Below are 19,034 nucleotides of genomic sequence, written 5' to 3'. Positions count from 1 at the left end.
GCGTTCTGATAACAAGCCTGTTGTGCCGAGAACTGCTGCACGTTAATTTTACATTAACAAAAAATCAAAGCTGGTGTTAAATTAATTTAAGTGTGTTAAATCATTGCAATTACTTCCCATAAAGCAGTGGTTCCCAACCCTTTTGTTGTTGTGACCCCCTTTTCTAGTTTTTGGCAACCCATTTGACCCTACAATTTTGGTTTTTGGAGTAGATTACACAATATACATAAACCAGATTACAATGATATACCATTTAGAAATACGTTGACGTTTTTTGGACGGTCTGTTTTACAGCTTGTCACGAATGTCCTTAATAACGTAACTAAAAGTTACGGTTTATTTGCGTCACAACAAATTTTTGTGCAAAAAATGTAGTGTGCGCTAAAAACACAACTGGCATCCGGTAATCTCGTAAACTTACTGAGGATTGATTTACTTGTCAGAAACACAAAAGTTAGATTAGCATTCCGTTTACTAAATTTCTCCTTACCTTATACTGCACATTCTCTAGTTTATATTGTTTTTTGGTCACTGACTACCCTACAACGTATTGGGGTTAGCGACTCCAAGATTTTGAACTTCTGCCCTAAACCTGTTTAGTCTTTGCGCTATTGATTACATAACCCTTAGGGAGGTAAATGTTCTACCCATTTTTTTTATTAGACATTGCACCCCAGAATAACACATCATAGCTTTTCACCAAAATTCCATCAAATAAAAAAAATAGCCACTGCAGTTGAAAAGAGATATAGCTTCTGTATGTTCAATTGTCGTGGCAATTTTTGTTTCGTTTTATAAATACTTGTTTTGGGCCACCTATAAACAACTTTTCTTAAGCAATTTTAATTGATACCTCTTGTTAGCACCTTTACTTTACACAAAGCTACAAGATGCTACCTCACGTTGCAACCAACATACGGCAGAGTTCGCACGGTTTTATATTTAGATGTTTGCCTTGTGGATGCTGTAGCGCAGTTAAAGTAAATTGGCACTGGATAAACTTCGCCTAAACAGTGCCACTACCGTATATTATAACTTGAGGTACGTTTAAATATGGATATTACAATGTCGACTTAATTCCTCTATTTATAGGAGTTAATATTTTAGTATTTTATTAATGTAGATCGTAAATACATCTAAAAAAATCAAAGCAAATCCCTAAACCAATCCAGTGGGATTTTTCCATTTGCTCCAATTAATTTTGTACGATAAATGACGAATAGTTTGCGAGACGGTGTAGCACGTCGCTATCACGAGTGTAAACAGAACAAAGTGGCAATGTTTTGCCGATCAGACGTTTACGGAATGGGTTTTTCTGTGACGTTCAATCAAGACTGATAGCTATAGTCAATAAACATAGTCTATACTTAACCAGGATGTTTTAAGGTGTGCCTTTGGTAACAGCTGGAAAATATTAGGGATCATACCCGCCGATAACAAAGACTAACAGGAGAATGTTCATATGCTCTGCTGTAGGCTTGGTACAGAAGAAGACAATAGTTCTGGCAGACTGTTTTGGTCTCTCAAAACCCCTTAAAAACACTGTACACTGAGCACACTTCATGCGCAAGAGAGTAATCAAAGTTTTAAACGCCAGGCAAAAAGCATCAACACACAGTAATAAAACGTCGAGCTATTCAGAATAAGCCAAATAATTTCGTGAGTAGCCCAGGTAGAGGGGTAATAGCTCAATTATTATCAAAAACACTTTTAGTTCTATACGGCGCAAAATTCAATAACAAAAGTTGTTTTAAACGAATTCCAATACGAGTCCTGAAATCGATTCACGCAACATTCACCAGAGTAGAGTATAAATGCCACAATTGAAATTTGCTGCTTACAAAATATAAAATATGGAACTTGGAAATGCTGACAAACAAGGTTAGAATTTCATTCAGTGCATATTTTTTTCTTGAAAGTACAGTTTGATGTTTCAGTAAGAAAACACTGATAAGCGCAGGTTATACACGCGAAAAATCGTCAAGGATATGGCTTTTGCTATTTCAGAAACAAAGGAACTATAGTAAAGGTATACGCTTCGTATTACGGCAAAATAGGTATACGTTTTGAACTAAGCAAAATAAAAAAAATCGGTTGGTTTTATGGCTTTAAACTGCAGACGCTATTAGATTCTATAATACATGGAGTTTAGCAGAAAATAGAAATATTCAACAGTGATTATGGCTTTAGTCAAAGTTTCTATGTCTTTCAAGGTAGATGCAAACCGTTCGGTTCTACACAAACTCTACATTATACGAGGCAATATTAATAACAGAGATACTTCTAGGGCGTGGAACTATAGCACACTTACAATACAGTGCGTAGAAAATAAAACTTTAGAAAAGAAAATATTATTTTAAAGAGGCAATTTAAAGTAATCAATGCATTTACCCAGCGCAATTGCGATTGTGAAATAGTTGAAACAATGAACTTTGTTGGTCTAGATTCTAGAATATTTCTACCTATATAGACGACTAACAGGTAACACTGTCCATTAACAAATCAAAATTACCGCATACAGCCTACATGTGTTGTACAAAAACATTCACTACCGGCCATATTGGATATCCTAATAAAAATAGTTAACACAACGATGGAGCAAGCTAAGTAGTAGGGCTATTTTATGTGAATACAGTTCAATTTACAATAAGTAAGTGCTATAAGCGATGTTATTTACAGGGCTGTGGCGGTCCACAGTGTTTAATAAAAAAATTAGTACAAAATTAGAACGAAATAAAAAAACTCTTTGAAATACAAACATGTATAGTTTCAGATAAATAGTAATCACAGTATAGTAGCTTCGCGCAAGTTCACTTTAGGTAAAAACGGCCTAAACACATAAAACAAACCAAAATTTTACTGGTTCACGGTGATTTAAACCAAACTTGCATTAAAAATAAATATGAGTGCCACTTTGCTTTAAAAACGCGCAGAACTTGGCCATCACGAAAACATATAGTTTAGCGCGAGCATAGATCACAGAAAATGCTTTATTAAATCACACAAGAGGCGAAACGCCATAGAACAAAACAGCATAGCCTTTACCAGCCGTTGTGACAGCCCTTGATGAACTTGCCCATGGTGCCAATTGGGACTGTGCTGCGTTGAAGTCTTCCCGGGTCGATTACGATGCGCTCGACCGACTTGGGCGTGTACTGCGCGTCCTGATTGGTCGAGAAGAAAGTCTGGCCGGCCAATGGCGGCGCGAAGTGGCCGGCGCGCAGGTTGTCAAGGGCGACCGGGTGAATGCGCAGGCGCGACTTGTCGTGCGCGGGAAAGTCGGAGCGGGTGGTCGAGGCGTTTTTAAGGCCACCTGTTCACGTGGAAAATGGTTATATTCAAGGTCACCAGTGCACAAGGAAAAGAGTTATATTCAAGGTCACCTGTGCACGTGGAAAATAATTATATTCAAGGTCACATGTGCACGTAAAAGGAGTTATATTCAAGGTCACCTGTGCACAAGGAAAAGAGTTATATTCAAGGTCATCTGGCACGAGGAAAAAAGTTATATTCAAGGTCACCTGTGCACGAGGAAAAGAGTTATATTCAAGGTCACCTGTGCATGTGGAAAAGAATTATATTCAAGGTCACCTGTGCATGTGGAAAAGAATTATATTCAAGGTCACCTGTGCACGAGGAAAAGAGTTATATTCAAGGTCACCTGTGCACAAGGAAAAGAGTTATATTCAAGGTCACCTGTGCACGAGGAAAAGAGTTATATTCAAGGTCACCTGTGTACGTGGAAAAGAGTTACAGAACTGTGGTAAAATGGTATTGGACACTAGAGGTCGGTTGATATCACCTTTTCGGACCGATCCCGACTTTTGACAATTTTGTCAACCAATACTAGATACCGATATCGATTTTTTTATATACCTGGGAAATGTTCAAAACTTAAATTAAATGAAATAAAATCCAAATACCGTTTTATTATATATGCCTTTATTCATTATTAAACTATTATTTTTCATATTGACTTGGCGTGATGCTAAAACCAACTTTTTTATCAAAAAATGGGTAAGTAGTTTGTTGTACAGGAAAAATTATATTATATTTTGGTACTAAAAGATTATATTTTGGTACTAAAAAGACCCACATTTACCGATACCGATATATATCTCTATTACAAATAATTCCGTAACTTTTGTCCCAAAAAGCACGGGCTGTCGGACAATCCCATTGACGAGAATTGCGTCGAGCAAATTCAGAACCTTACTATAGGCAAGACTTAACTAATCGAAGGCCGACTTTGACGCCTAGAAAAATTACAGTTTTCGATTCCAAAGAATTAGAGAAAATTAGGGTAATTCTAGTTCTAACCTAGTTTGTGAAATGCTTGTGAGCTCAATTTCTAGTTCTAATCCAACTCGGGTTTTAGTCTCTCAGTCTAAACAAGATAATTAAATTAATAATTTTAGGAATGACTTGTCGCCGATTTTTAGTCTGAAAAGCATTACAGACTATGCTAAAACGTATAAAATATAGCACAATACATTATAAAAAAAAATCGTTGAACATACCGAAGTAGTCGAGGGGAACGCTGCTCTTGGGGTGCGACGGTGCTCGGTCGTAAGGCACGCTAACAGCCTGGTAAGTCGAGTCACAAGTTGTGTCGTAGAAGCGGGAGGCCAGCTCCTTCTGCCCCAGCTTGACGTTGCTCACAGTGCGCAAATTAGGACCGTCCGGTCTCTCCACTTTGGCCTCGCGCAAATCAAGCTGTTTTGATTAAATCATTTTTTTACTTTTTTATAAATTTTTTTTGCAATTTTTTTTTGTTTTTTTAAAATTTTTTATACGTTTTTGTTTGTGGCAGTTGCTGTTTGGAAATGTGTTGATATTAGGCTATAAGGTTTGATGTTGTTTTGGAGAGATACACAGCAGTGTTGTAATGACTTTGTGCACTTAAGTCACTGTTTTCAAATGACTTGACTAAAGTCGTTTGGACAAATGACTTGGGTTTAAATAAAATGTTTTCTTTAAGCATATTTTATAAAATAAGGTTATTTATGTTAAGTTCGAGCTGTCTTTTGTACTTGTTTTAAAAATAAATATACGCAATGTATAGCATGCAAATTATTTTATGTGCGAAAATTACTATAAATAACTATAAAAAAAAAAAAAGCTAAATGAAATCACTTCGTTTCAACCCAAGTCATTTGTCCCAAAGACTTCAATTTCAGTCATTTAACAGTGACTTAAGTGAACTTAACTAAAGTCATTGACCAAGTCCAAAGTCTTAACAACATTGTCGCCATATTTCGTTACTCGGTTATTACTTCAAACGTTTGGCGCATTAAGAAATGAAACATAAAAAAAGTCGGAAATCGGGTTTCGCTTGTGTTTGACGTGGGTACCTTTCTGTGGTGACTTCTCGCTACGGTCGAATTCATTCGCTGGAAGCCTCGATAGGGGTCCAAGTCTCCCTGGGGTATGTCGCTTGCATTTCGATCGCGGTCACGCTTGAAGCGATCTAAAAACGTCAAGTAAAACAATTGTGCGAAGAGGGAAACAATGTAATTGGATAGGCTGAAGTAGTAGTTCTCAACATTTTATGGCTTGGGCACCCTTCAGAAATAATAAATAGATTGCAGCACCCCTACAAAATGTTTCGTAGGTAAATTGCTAGAATGTCACAAAAAAACAAAACTGGAACAACGCAAATCAACTCTGCACAACGTCAAATTCTTAAAGAATCTCGATTATCTCTCGGCACCCTTGGGCATTAAAAATGGCACCCCGGTTGAAACCACTGGACTGAAGTTTAAAACAGGGTTGCGCAGTCGAAGTCGGGACTCAACAAAGTTGGTTTGTTTTGCTGGAGTCGGACTCAGGACTCGAGTCATAAAACTATCCGGTCCCGAGTCCGACAGGTGCATGCGGGGTATCAAATTTCCATATTGTTAAGGCTGCTAAAGGTGTAAATTGTAATTGATGGAATAGCAAATGGTAGATATTTTCGGACCATGGATTGTGAGTGGATAAATTATAAACGAACCCTTATGATGGGATTGCTGAAAATCCACCTTAATTTAGTTACGTAGATTCATGAAATACATGTTTTAGAATCGCAGTCGGACTCGGGACTCAACGAAACCGCACATTTAGCCTGAGTTCTTGGTTTGCTGATTAAGATTGTGGGATTGTCATATTGGAGCTTGAATTTATATCAGAATGAAATGGAATAAAAAGGGAAATATAAATCCTAAATTTGGGAATTTTCTGGTTAAAAAATAAACCAAAAATTTGGTTATTAATAAGAAAAATGATTTTATTAGCAAATTTGTTACGTAAATACAATTTTTTTCTTCTGAAAAACAGACGTTTTCTATTGCAACATATTGGACTTGGCTTTACACCTTAATTGTTCGTTTTTAAACAGCAATACTTCATACTTTATTCGAACACCGAAACAAGATTTTTCGATCAGTAAGGCAATGTGGTTCCATAACAAATAACGCGATTACTGTGATAATTTTAGTAAAACTGTTAAAATTGAAAAGCAACAGTTTTTTATAGCCTTAGTTTTTCTATATTGCTTTAGTTCCTTCGACAGTAAAACTCCCTTTTTGTAGGAAATGTAATAAGTTAGAAAACGTGGCATTGCATCGCAAAATATGGCTAAAATATGCCAAGCACCAATCTAGTATCATTCAATGAACCAGTAACCATCTGATATGGGCTTTAATATGATGGAATAAAACAAATAGTGGAGAGACATTTTAATTGTAACGAAAAAAAATTTGTCAAACTTTTTATTTGCAAACTTAATGAGCAAAAATACTAAGTTTTGGAAAGTAGGCTGTATTTATTGCTTTAGCACAGGGTCACCAAACTACGGCAGCGGCCAGATCCGTTAAATAATCCGGCCTGCGTCGCAATTCTTAATAAAGAAGAAGTTCAGTTGAAATGTTGTCGGTTGCAAACTAAATTGTGATGAAATGTTAAACTGTACAATGATTTAGTACTGCTCTCTACAGTTTTATTGCATAGTTATTTCTATTTTTTGATTATCAATTAACAAGAAAATGAAATTCGAAAAAAAAGATTTATATTCGAACCTCTGATCGTAGATATAAACAGTTATCAGGCCCACGATAGCCAGGCCTTAGAATTATTCAGCCTTATTCGAACCACTAGTAGAACATTCATACACACGTTTGACCTGTGGGTCTCAGATTGCACAGTGCACACTGCACACCTACTCTGTGAAAATAATCTAAAAGTAAAAATCTCACCTTTAGGAAGCTGGGCTGGCATGTAGGAGTCTGCTTGTGTGCTGAGATACTTGTCGAAGGTTCCGTGTCCATCTTGCATGTTATAGTTGGTGGCATAGAGTTTCTGGTAGGCCTTGTAGCTGTCCTGCGAGTTGTAGTCGAGGTAATTTGGCTGGAATGAGTCGTGCATGGTTGTTGAGCCACCTGACACCTTATCTTTGTCTCCTTCAGGAATCGATGACCAAGTGTGCTGCAAAAATACAAGTGAGGCATGGTTTTGAACCGTTTTGTAACTAGGGACTTATGTTAGTATTGGGTTGGTGCCAATGCCCGATGGCTAGTGTAGTCAGTGTTGTAAACAAGTCATTTTGAGACAACTTAAGTCCCATTCAAGTCATTAATAAAAATAAAAAGTCAAGTCCCAGTGTGAGTCAATGCATTGCCCAAGTCAAATTTCAGCCAAATCATTATTAGAGGAAGTCAACGCCAGGTCAAATCATTGATATAAAAATAAAATGATAAACCATTAAAATTAAAATGTTCGTCCGATTACGAGCAATAATTTAACTGCAAAATAACAAAAAAAGCAACATTTAGTAATCTAATCATACCATGTACAGAAATAAATTGAGATAAGCTCAATTTTGTAATAAAAATGGTTTGTGAAAACTGTTTATTTCAACCCAGGTAATTTGACCCAATGACTAAAGTGCAAGTCAATTCATATGTCCTAAAAACTTTGACATATTTGAATCTTCCCGGCTTGACCCACATGGCTTTGCTACAAACCTTGGGAACAGGTTTGCATGGTTCATTCCAGAGTCCGTTAAACGTGATGCCGTGTGTCGTTTCAAACCTTCGAGTGTTGTCACCGACCAATGAAGATGATTGGCTCCTTCTTCCCTGGTTGGGAACGACACGAAGCGGCCGGTGCTTTGACATATCGTGGCCAGTGAAACTTCCTCTGTTTATTAACAAGGATTAGTGCATCCATTTTTTTGTGTTGAATAATAATATATTATTTTGTTGAATATTTGATATTAGAAAACAACTGTTTGAAAAAACACCGTTTAACGGTTTAAACATTTTTTTGACAACATGAAGCAATGAATAGATTAAACAAACCAATGTATTATATCCTATTTTTACAGTTCTAAAACAAATCTAATGAATACCATTCTTATTAAATTGGATTTCTCATTTAGTTGTTTACTTAGGGTAAATGAAGTACTTATGTCACATTTTTTATTAAATAGTTAAAAAATATAATAGATTATAATGCTGTTTTATAAAAAAAACAAAAAACAATTCTATTCAATAAAACATATTCATATTATATATATATATAGAGAGAGAGATAAACCCTTTTTTTTTGATTTTAAGAAAACACAAAGTTCAGTTGGTTATTCAAACCATAAATTGTTTTCTTTTCATTTTGACCAGTTGTTGTAAGCAAGTCTCTTGAAGATGACTTACATCCCAGTCAAAGTCATTTGTAAAAAGACTTGCACACAAAAAAATGTTTTACGTGCAAAACTTGAGATAAATAACTCAATCAATGAAACATGCCTTATAACACGCTTAATTTCAACCTGTCATTTGTCCAAATGACATCTCAAGTCATTTAAAAAACATGAGTAAAGGGCACAAGCCAGTGTGGAAGTCATTACAACACTGGAACAAACTGTTACAAATAGTTCACATCATTTAAGAAATTTAAATCCTGTTTAAACCTGTAATTTGACTGAGGTTCCTCGGCAGCTGCGGCATCGCCTTGCGGAAACTGACTTTTCATCCAGTTTCGAGCCAAGTTGCCACCAGGGGGGTAAACCGTGGGGTTGGGCTTGTAGTAGTGAGCATGGGTCGTGTTGAACGACGATATGCGCTCGTCAGAATCCATCTTGAAGTTGGTTTTGTACAAAGACGAGTATTTGTCGCGCTTGTCGTCATTGAAAGATTGCTTTGCCGGAAAAGCTTGACAGGTTTCAGTGACTTTCATGTTAATTTTCTCAGAGTCTTTGTGCATAAAATGCGATGGTTTAGGAGGCAGGGCGGCCTCAGGTTTTTCCTTGCTACTGAGGGGAACGTAATCCTTGTGAAAGGTGCTCTTGAGTGAATCAGGAATCAGACGATCATCGTAGGAAATCTTGTAATGTGATGCAGCCAGGAAATCCTGCCCCTTTAGAGTCGGGGGAATTAGGTTTGCCGCCACTGCCATCCTTATCGCAGCTTTATTGCCTACAACAACTAGATACGACAGAGAAATAAAAACTATTAAAGTAAACTTTGCAAAAAGCAATAACATGTCAGTCGTTTGAACAAAAGAAGACAAACAAACTAACAATTTGAGCAGACTTTATTTAGTAATTCTTGAAAAGTCTATTTTATCCAGCTAAATTTGTTTAAATATATTAAGTTTTTTGTTTTTTTACCAATGAATGCCTATTCATTTAATTTCATCTTGCTTACTTGAAACTGCAAATTGGTTTGTCCTTTTATTTACATTGCTAGTACCACTACTAATGCCTTAATTTAACGTTGCTATAACCATGTAAAACCATTTCGATTGTTGCAGTAATATTGAAGAAGTTTTACCGACGCTGGCCTAGAATCCGACCAAATATATTTTAACAGGACTTCACGTAACGAGTTGTAAAAAGTAAAATTGCAAGCAAGGCATAAATATGTAAGTATAATAATAAAAAATGTGGAACGATTTTAGGCCAGTGCCATTTATTGCACATTTTGCTTAAATTTGTAGCTTTTTCTTTAAAACCACCGAAAGTTACTAAATGTTTAACTTGCCAAAATTATACAAACATAAACTTTAAAATGGAGCACCAACGTCTCATGCGGCGGTTGTTATGGAGATAAGTACATTAATACTTTTATAAATTAGGGGCAATCAGGGAGTCGAACCGTTTGACTTTTCCGGTTGAGGTTCGGTTCGGGTTCAAAGATTTTTTCCGAATCCGGTTCAGTTCCGGTTTCGGTTCGGAGTAATTTAAAATTTCAGGTTCAGCTCCGGTTCGACAATCGTTATTTCAAAACCGGTTCATAACGTTCTTGTTCAGATACAACATAATTTGCGCTAAATCTCAAAATATGGGTCGATAAATGTAGAGAATAATCTTTCAATTGTAAGTCACTTAATCTTATAATCTTTCAATTGTAAGTTGAATAATCTTTCAATTGTAAGTCACTTAATCAAGTTCCGTGACTTATTAAAAAAACAGTCAACTCAATATTGAAATTTCTAAAAAATAAAAAATGAACGATTTTTTTATTTAATGTTCATATTTTTTTCCTAAAATTTCGAACATGGCGAACTTGACTAAAATAGAAGTTGTGACGTCATGCTGGAGCGAACCGCTTTTGATTACAGGTTCGGGTTCAGTTAAGGTTCAGGTACTTTCAAATTATTCGGTTCAGTTCCGGTTCGGCTCCTTAAAATCTTATAAAAAAACGGTTCAGGTTCGGTTACGATTCGGAAAAATTGACCCAAAACCGGTTCATAAAGTTCTGATTCGGTTCCGGTTCGACTCCCTGGGGGCAATCGAACTTATTGAAATACTAATGCACGGGGTCCCCAACCTTTTTGGTTGCTCGTACCTTTTGCCAGGTCAGAGCATTCTTCCTAGCCCAAAAAAATTCTGATGAAATTTTTCAGATATACAGCGTGTCCATAAAGTCTCTTTACAATTTAAAAAAAATTAAAAAATAAAATGATGAAATATGGCAATGAGGTTTGTTTTATGTTAATCAGTATTTCATTAAGTTTTTATTGACACTAAAATTTATTGTTTCAGACAAAATTTCTAAATTAACCGTTCAGATGTGCTTCGTGCAACTAATGGCAGACTTGGACAACTAGATTTATTTCAGCTTTTTTAAATTAGATTAGAAATAGAATTAGATTAGATCGTTTTGAGTTTTCACAAATTGGATTAGAATTAGAATGACCGAATTCCTAAAATATGAAGTTTCAACTAGAATCACATTTAATTTACAACCAATTTAATTTAATCGCAATTTATTCTTATAAGAAGGTGAATGGGTTATTATGCGTATGCTTTTTAGACTGTTAAAATAGGCTACATAAAAATCGGCCCAACTATAAAATTGTAATTGAATTCTGTGTTTAAACTGAGAGACTAAAAGTGCCGTTGAACAAAGTAGTATTTTTCGGAAAGCTCAAACGATGGTTTGATTTAACTCCGGGAACATTAGGATATCATATTTGAGAGTTTTTTCACGTCTATATACTTGTTTCGTAAATTGTTCGGCCAGTACCTCCTGATGCACAGCCGATTTCTGTGCCCCAAATACGGTATTTTACACTCTATTTCTAGAGGTGGATAGAAGACCGCTTGTAGCAGATTGCCAGATTTACAGCAAGACAAAATTGAGTGCCTCCTTTATCTACGTATTTTCTTCCAAACTTTGTGATTTGTTGTTTGTTGCTGGCAACAAGTAAAAAACAATCGCTTGAAGTCGGGCGGCACCGTTTAAATTGTTTCTTACTAAATAACAACAATTATTTGTAGATCACTGTTTTTTGTATTGTTTCTTACTAAATAACAACAATTATTTGTAGATCACTGTTTTTTGTATTGTTTCTTACTAAATAACAACAATTATTTGTAGATAACTGTTTTTTTGTTTTGTTTCTTACTAAATAACAACAATTATTTGTAGATCACTGTTTTTTGTATTGTTTCTTACTAAATAACAACAATTCTTTGTAGATAACTGTTTTTTGTATTGTTTCTTACTAAATAACACCAATTATTTGTAGATAACTGTTTTTTTGTTTTGTTTCTTACTAAATAACAACAATTATTTGTAGATAACTGTTTTTTGTATTGTTTCTTACTAAATAACAACAATTATTTGTAGATAACTGTTTTTTGTATTGTTTCTTACTAAATAACAACAATTATTTGTAGATAACTGTTTTTTTGTTTTGTTTCTTACTAAATAACAACAATTATTTGTAGATAACTGTTTTTTGTATTGTTTCTTACTAAATAACAACAATTATTTGTAGATCACTGTTTTTTGTATTGTTTCTTACTAAATAACAACAATTATTTGTAGATAACTGTTTTTTTGTTTTGTTTCTTACTAAATAACAACAATTATTTGTAGATCACTGTTTTTTGTATTGTTTCTTACTAAATAACAACAATTATTTGTAGATAACTGTTTTTTGTATTGTTTCTTACTAAATAACAACAATTATTTGTAGATAACTGTTTTTTTGTTTTGTTTCTTACTAAATAACAACAATTATTTGTAGATAACTGTTTTTTGTATTGTTTCTTACTAAATAACAACAATTATTTGTAGATAACTGTTTTTTGTATTGTTTCTTACTAAATAACAACAATTATTTGTAGATAACTGTTTTTTTGTTTTGTTTCTTACTAAATAACAACAATTATTTGTAGATAACTGTTTTTTGTATTGTTTCTTACTAAATAACAACAATTATTTGTAGATAACTGTTTTTTTGTTTTGTTTCTTACTAAATAACAACAATTATTTGTAGATAACTGTTTTTTTGTTTTGTTTCTTACTAAATAACAACAATTATTTGTAGATAGCTGTTTTTTTAAGCAAAGGCCGTAATAGCATAATATTATTTACAATTTCAAAATAAAACTGTACGGCACTGTAAAATGTATTTAAAAAGCTGCTCTGTGGCCCAAGGCTCCTCGTACCCCTTGATGTTCAACCTCGTGCCCCCGGTTGAGAAACCCGGTCATAATGCAAATAAAATGCTGATTTTTAAGAATTTAAAATTACCTTTGCGATTTGATTGTGCCAAAACTGGTTGACGAGAAGAATTGGTTTTGTTATTATTTGGTATGGAATTGCTTTTAGGGGCGAATTCAATATTTTTTGGAAAACCATTTTTGCATGCTTGGATTACGTAATGTAAGGTTCGTAAATGTAATTGTTTTTTTTTGTTCTTACACTAAAATTTGCCAACCCAAATCTATACAAATGAATGTTTCTCGCTCTAAGAGTATTTTCGTGTTTAAATTTAAAGGATTTATATCCTGCACCAACAACCCCACAGTTTTAACGTCTTTGCAATATGACCCGTAATTGTTTCGTGAGAAACACATCTCAATTTTTTTTGTCGACATTTGGAGCTTTTCCATCTTTTAACGTGGTTTTCGGGTATTTTACTAGTGTTGTAATGACTTAAGTTAATGACTTGACTTGACTTGACTTAGTACACTTAAGTCACTGTTTTCAAATGACTTGACTTGACTTAAGTCTTTTGGGCAAAATGACTTAACTTGACTTAAGTCTTTCCGACTAATGACTGACTTGACTTATGAGTTTTTGGAAATAACTAGGGTTAAAATAAAGTGTTTTCCTCACGGTTTTCCTTATCGTACGACTTTATCAATTCCAATTGTTTAACATTTATTTTTTATGACATGGATGTGACTTGAAATTGACTTGCTGAAATTATAAGTTGACTTGGACAACTGATGACTTGGACTGGGACTTAATTTAAGTTATTTTACAAATGACTTGACTGGGACTAGAGTCGATTTTAAATGACTTATTTACAACGCACTGTATTTTGCGGTGTCCAAACAGCCATATGGCCCTTACAACAAAAATCGTTCCTAAACACATTGCTTAGACATATATTATATCAAGCAATTTTTCATGTCTCCCAACTCGAAATTTTATTCGTATACAAAACATAACAAAGACAGTTGGTTTCCTTCCTTTGTGGACGTCGCAATGTCGCCTAAAGGAGAGGCCGAGGATACCGCATAGGCTACGGACGTATACATCGGATGGGATGTTTCCTGGTGAAATAGGGAAACGTACTATTAATCATTTTAAACTTTCTTCTTTAAAGATGTGTTACTTTGTCTTGAGCAGATCTGGTTTGCAGAGTTATAAACAAGTCATTGAAATGCCTTAAGTCCCAGTCAAGTAGCCTAATTCGTAAATTAAGTTTTAAGAGCAAGTCAAATATTTTCGGATAAATCACAAGTCAAGTCCCATCCAAGTCATAGATTGCCCAAGTCAAAATCCCCCCCCCCCCTTTTTTAAGTCATTGGTCTAAAAGAATCAAGCCAAGTCAAGTCATTTGAAAACAGTGACTTAGATCAAGTTGTTGACTTAAGTCATTACAACTCTGCTGGTTTCTCCAGAAACTTAAGTCCAACATGACACAGCGTTGGATGTTTCCCCGACAAAATGCAACGGATTTAAAAGGTGCGTTGGGGTACTTATAAAAGGTACAGGTGCGCCAAAATAATACTCACAAATGCCGAAATGAGGAATTATGGTAATGTAATAGAAAATGATGTTAAACATGGAAGAGGGTCGCTAATTTTGTAGTGCAAACCTGTCCTATTTCGACAAATTAATGGATTGGCCAATTTGGTGAAACAAATTTTTATTATATGTCGTTTAACATAAAAGTTATATACAGCGAGGAAAAAAACGTGCAAGACATACAGTGTATACGCTATAAAATGTATTTAAATCTGAATTGCGTTAAAGATCGACCAAGAACAGCAAGCTGCTAGTTTTGTGACGTCACTTTGTGATCTCAAAGAAATGTCATCCTCCAAAGAAAGCAAAATTCCTGTATGCTGCCCTTATCATAGGGTCCTTCAAATTATGTGATTATGACTTGGTGTTATACGTCGCTCAACTGTCATCACACTTCCCCTAACGTTTCATCAATTTGTTTTTAAAATCAGGAATTCCTGTGTGGGCATTACAACAGATTTTAACCTAAAGATGGTCATACACGATTACACGCATCATACGTTGTGGAGCGTGGTCTTACAAAACTCGGCGTTTTGCACAGATAAAAGAGCGGTAATTTTTCGAACACCAGGATCTATAATTACTTTGTCTATTTTATGGCAAACTCTTGCTGTTTGTTAGCGGTAAAAAAGTATAATGGTTACGATTATGAAAGGCAACATAAAATTGGCAATACTTGTCAGCGGCCGGTATCAATAGAACAAACTAATGTACACCAGTGGAAAAAAAGATAGACAGTTCATAACGAATTTTACCGTGAATTATATTGTAAACTATCGTCAAGCATTAGCTTGGATGTAGCGACTGGACATATAGCAGGTTAATATTTGAAGTGATAGAAAAATAGAATGCATTGAACGCAATTGCCGAATTGTAAATAAGGAAGTTTATCCAAATTAAGGTTCACAAAAGGAAGGCCATTTTGTAGAATACTTAACAATGGACAAACAAAAAAAGCTACATAAACCTGCATCTTTACTACTGGCGTACATTCTGAAACATAGTTAATGCGACACAACACGTCTAGTTATTACGTATTTGTGTATTGTAGCATGAATTTTACGTAATAAAATAATGTCATAATTTCCCGATCTCTTAGAAAACTGTAACTTTTCTAAATGCTCCCCACTGGTAGGGAAGCACTGCTGTAGTCGATACGAAATGCAAACTGTAGTCTTATCCGTATTAACATTATCTATCCAGTCGGTAAAACAAATTTTGCGGACCAGTGGACCTTCCAAAATAAAAATTAAACCAAAATGTAATTACGACAAAAGTATGCAACTTTAAACCAAAGAATGGAAACTTCAATTTAATTCGCATTTCGCTCGTTCTATTAAAGTTTTTTTTTTAGATACAACTGGTCTTAAAGTTTGCGACTTAAACGAGTTGTAGCGTACTTTTAAACAGTTCGGCACCATCCTTGCAACACTGTGACGTACGATAAAGTCACAAGTATACCGTTAACTCTAACTTTGATGATCAAGCCTTCAACATCTTGCATTTTGCAATTAAGATGTAAAATTGTAATATACTTGGCGGACCGACAGGAAAGTTGACACGGACCGGCGGTTGAGAACCACTGATATATAGGGCATTTTGTGTCATGTGAATTTTGTTGTCATGTGAATTTTGTTGTCATGTGAACTCTGCCCAGTGCAATTTCTGGTAGATCAGCCAGGGTTCGGCATTAAGGTTTTGCTATGTTGCCGGTTTAACGGCCTGTCGGGTGCCAAAGCGCTATACGCGAAGTGTCTTTAAACTGTATTAAAATATACAGGGGGAATGTAAATAAATGATTGCCGACGTTTGAAAAGGTACATAAACGTAAATTGTGAAAGAAAATATTTCATCTTGTAGGTAATAAAATTTATCTAATTTCACTCTTGGTTCGGGCGAGTTTGTAAAAACAAAAGCCCTAAGCATATACACTAGAATTTTAGAATCCCTACTTAACAGCCTATCGGGTATGAAAGTGTCTTTAAATTGCATTGACATAGGCGAACCGTATTTAAAACGATAAAATACGTGAAACTATGAAAAGCGGCGAACGTTTAAAAAAGGTGCAAAAACGTAAATCGTAACGGACTCCAAATGTTATTTCAATGCCAAGCGTTTGAACTGAATTGATATACAGGCGAAATGCAAGTAAACAATAAAAAGCGGCAATCGTGTAAAAAAGGGGCAGAAACGTAAAATGTAAACTTCACAATATTACCCAAGCTTTTTCCGAACTCCCTGGATTTACAAACAACTACGGTACAACAAGGGGGAAAATGGGTTAAGTGCCAGGTGTAACTATTTATTAGGTGCAAACAGAAAACGTGATAAGATGAGAAATAAAGCGTGAAAGGGGCAAAAATCGGAAAAGCGATGTAATTTATGTGAGTGAGAATGATATGCAAAACGGTTTTGGCGCGTAATAAATTTCAACTGAAAATTTTGTTGGTAAAACGAACATACTTTAGTCATTTGATTATGACAATTATTGATCAGAGGTGGATGTAGGATTTTGCAATTTGTTGAAAACGAGTCCATTTACAGTTTAGAATGTTTAGAACAGTGCTTCCCAACCAGTAGGTCGCGAAGGTATTTCAGGTGGGTCGCTTACAATTTCTAAATGTCACAGTTTTCTATTAGATCAGGGAATTATTGCATTATAATTACGTAAGGTTTATGCAACAATATCACAAATACGTGACAATTAGATGTGCTGTGTCGCATTAACTATTTCAGTTCGTACGCCAGTAGTAAAGATGCAGGTTTTATGTAACTTTATTTGTTTGGCCATATCTCATTGCGGGTCGCACAATAAAACATGCGTTAAAAGTGGGTTCCGAACTGAAAAAGGAAGCACTGGTTTAGAAGAAGGTGATGATGCGTCTTCACCAGGCGCGAAAACACTAAGATTTTGTTTGTAGTAAAATTTGAGTCCACGTGGCGTCAGTATTGGAATAAAAACGTGTAATGAAATTTATTTAGGGAAACACCATCAATTTATAGTTGTATACACCATAAAACTTCGATATAAAATATTCCCTCGAAACATAAACAGACTATACAAATGAATGAATAATTTTCGAAAACTTTTTTTTTACATGTACAGCTTAATGTCAATTCTGGCAACGAGATGGCAAGCAGGATTATTTACATTAGGAGGCAAATCGAACCTCGGGCCGTAGGTTGCCAACCGCTGAATTAGGCTGTTAATGCTCTTATTTCGAGAAATATGCCAATCACTTTCATAGAAAGTGGCCAATTTAAAACAAATAGTTTTCTATTTACTGCATGTCAGACGAATGTACGACTAACGCTTAATTGTTAAAGACGTAATTTTGTGATAACATCTCCTATGATACGTTTATTTGTTTGTTGTTTTTAATTTTAACAAAATTCGCCCTCCGAAGAGTTTTTCTTCTTAGCTCATATTGAACAATAACGTCAGGTTTTGTAAATTGACCTCGGGTTATGACGTAACTTGGTGACGCCCTCTCTGAAAATTGTGATGCTTTCTGCTAAGATTTTTTTTATCGTGCAGCAAAAATAATAGTTTATACTTTTACCCAGGCTTTAAACTTTTGGGTACACTATGCACGGCTGTGTAATGCAGCTTGGTAATTAATTGCAAAGCCAAAAAGGTCAAGTAAATCGACAGCATCTTGATTAAGACGTTTCCATACGAGCTTGCATCATCTTCAGGTAATGTGACTGAGAAGCAATTCAAGCATCACTTATAAGAGTGGACGCAATTGTTATCAGTCTGAGTTTCGAAAGTAGGAGCATAATTTAGCACCTTCAGGTGTTGAACAGGTACAGCGGTGTTGATTAGGTGTCGACGTTTAGTTCGGGGCTGCAGTCTTGGATAGATAGCGACTTTAAACTTTTTTTGCAATTTGCTTCTATTTGCCACGCTTATCAATGTAATCGAGTAAGGTTTGGCAGAAAACAATCGTCTGTAGTTTTTTGTTCGATAGAGTTTTTGCCATACCCAAGCGATTGGGAACCTCGTCATTAGTAACGTGATTTTTAGTGGAATATGTCTATAGCCCAGCGGTTCCCAAACTGGGATCTGTGTAGATAGCAATTTCAGAGGGTCCGCAAGTAGAATTAGTATGTAAGTTTTTTAACATTAGGCTTTACCGAATGTTTGAAAGAATAAGTCTATGTTTTAAATATTATCAGTCAAATGCTTCTAGTTGTCTGCCATCCTGCACACATTTGTTGAAGTGCAGTTAATGTAGGCATTTACTCGTCACCCCTTAAAACACTTTTTGACGACCCACAGATTGGGCAACCCTGATTTAAATAGTATAGTGCTATTAAACGAAGAATTGCTTTGATTACCTTCATCATTTCCTGTTGATAAAATTTCGGTATTTTTAGAGAGGCAAGTGGGTAATAAAAAAATGGGTTTGACCCGCGGTTAGTGGTTCGCCATCCCTGTTCCATCACGCCATCACTGTTCTAGGAGATAATAATATATGGCTTGATGTGGTCACG

At 35.2% G+C, this 19,034-nt stretch overlaps 1 protein-coding gene across 1 annotated transcript; it reads right to left on the bottom strand.

Annotated features, from left to right (window-relative positions):
* Nucleotides 1–1,565: 1,565 nt before the first annotated feature.
* Nucleotides 1,566–9,456, bottom strand: LOC146158964 (stabilizer of axonemal microtubules 5-like). Its single transcript, XM_083384352.1, has 6 exons — nt 8,948–9,456; nt 8,004–8,178; nt 7,236–7,464; nt 5,355–5,470; nt 4,521–4,716; nt 1,566–3,313 (listed from the first exon to the last, which is right to left on the bottom strand). The coding sequence occupies exons 1-6, from the start codon at nt 9,430–9,432 to the stop codon at nt 3,042–3,044; spliced, it is 1,473 nt and encodes a 490-aa protein (XP_083240478.1). The 5' UTR covers nt 9,433–9,456; the 3' UTR covers nt 1,566–3,041.
* Nucleotides 9,457–19,034: the final 9,578 nt, after the last annotated feature.

The sequence above is a fragment of the Ascidiella aspersa genome, chromosome 3 (genome assembly GCF_963924565.1).
Source record: "Ascidiella aspersa chromosome 3, kaAscAspe10.2, whole genome shotgun sequence".
NCBI classification, from domain to species: Eukaryota; Metazoa; Chordata; class Ascidiacea; order Phlebobranchia; family Ascidiidae; genus Ascidiella; species Ascidiella aspersa.
Note: the sequence above shows the minus strand (reverse complement) of the source record. Positions and strands in the feature narration are given on the sequence as shown.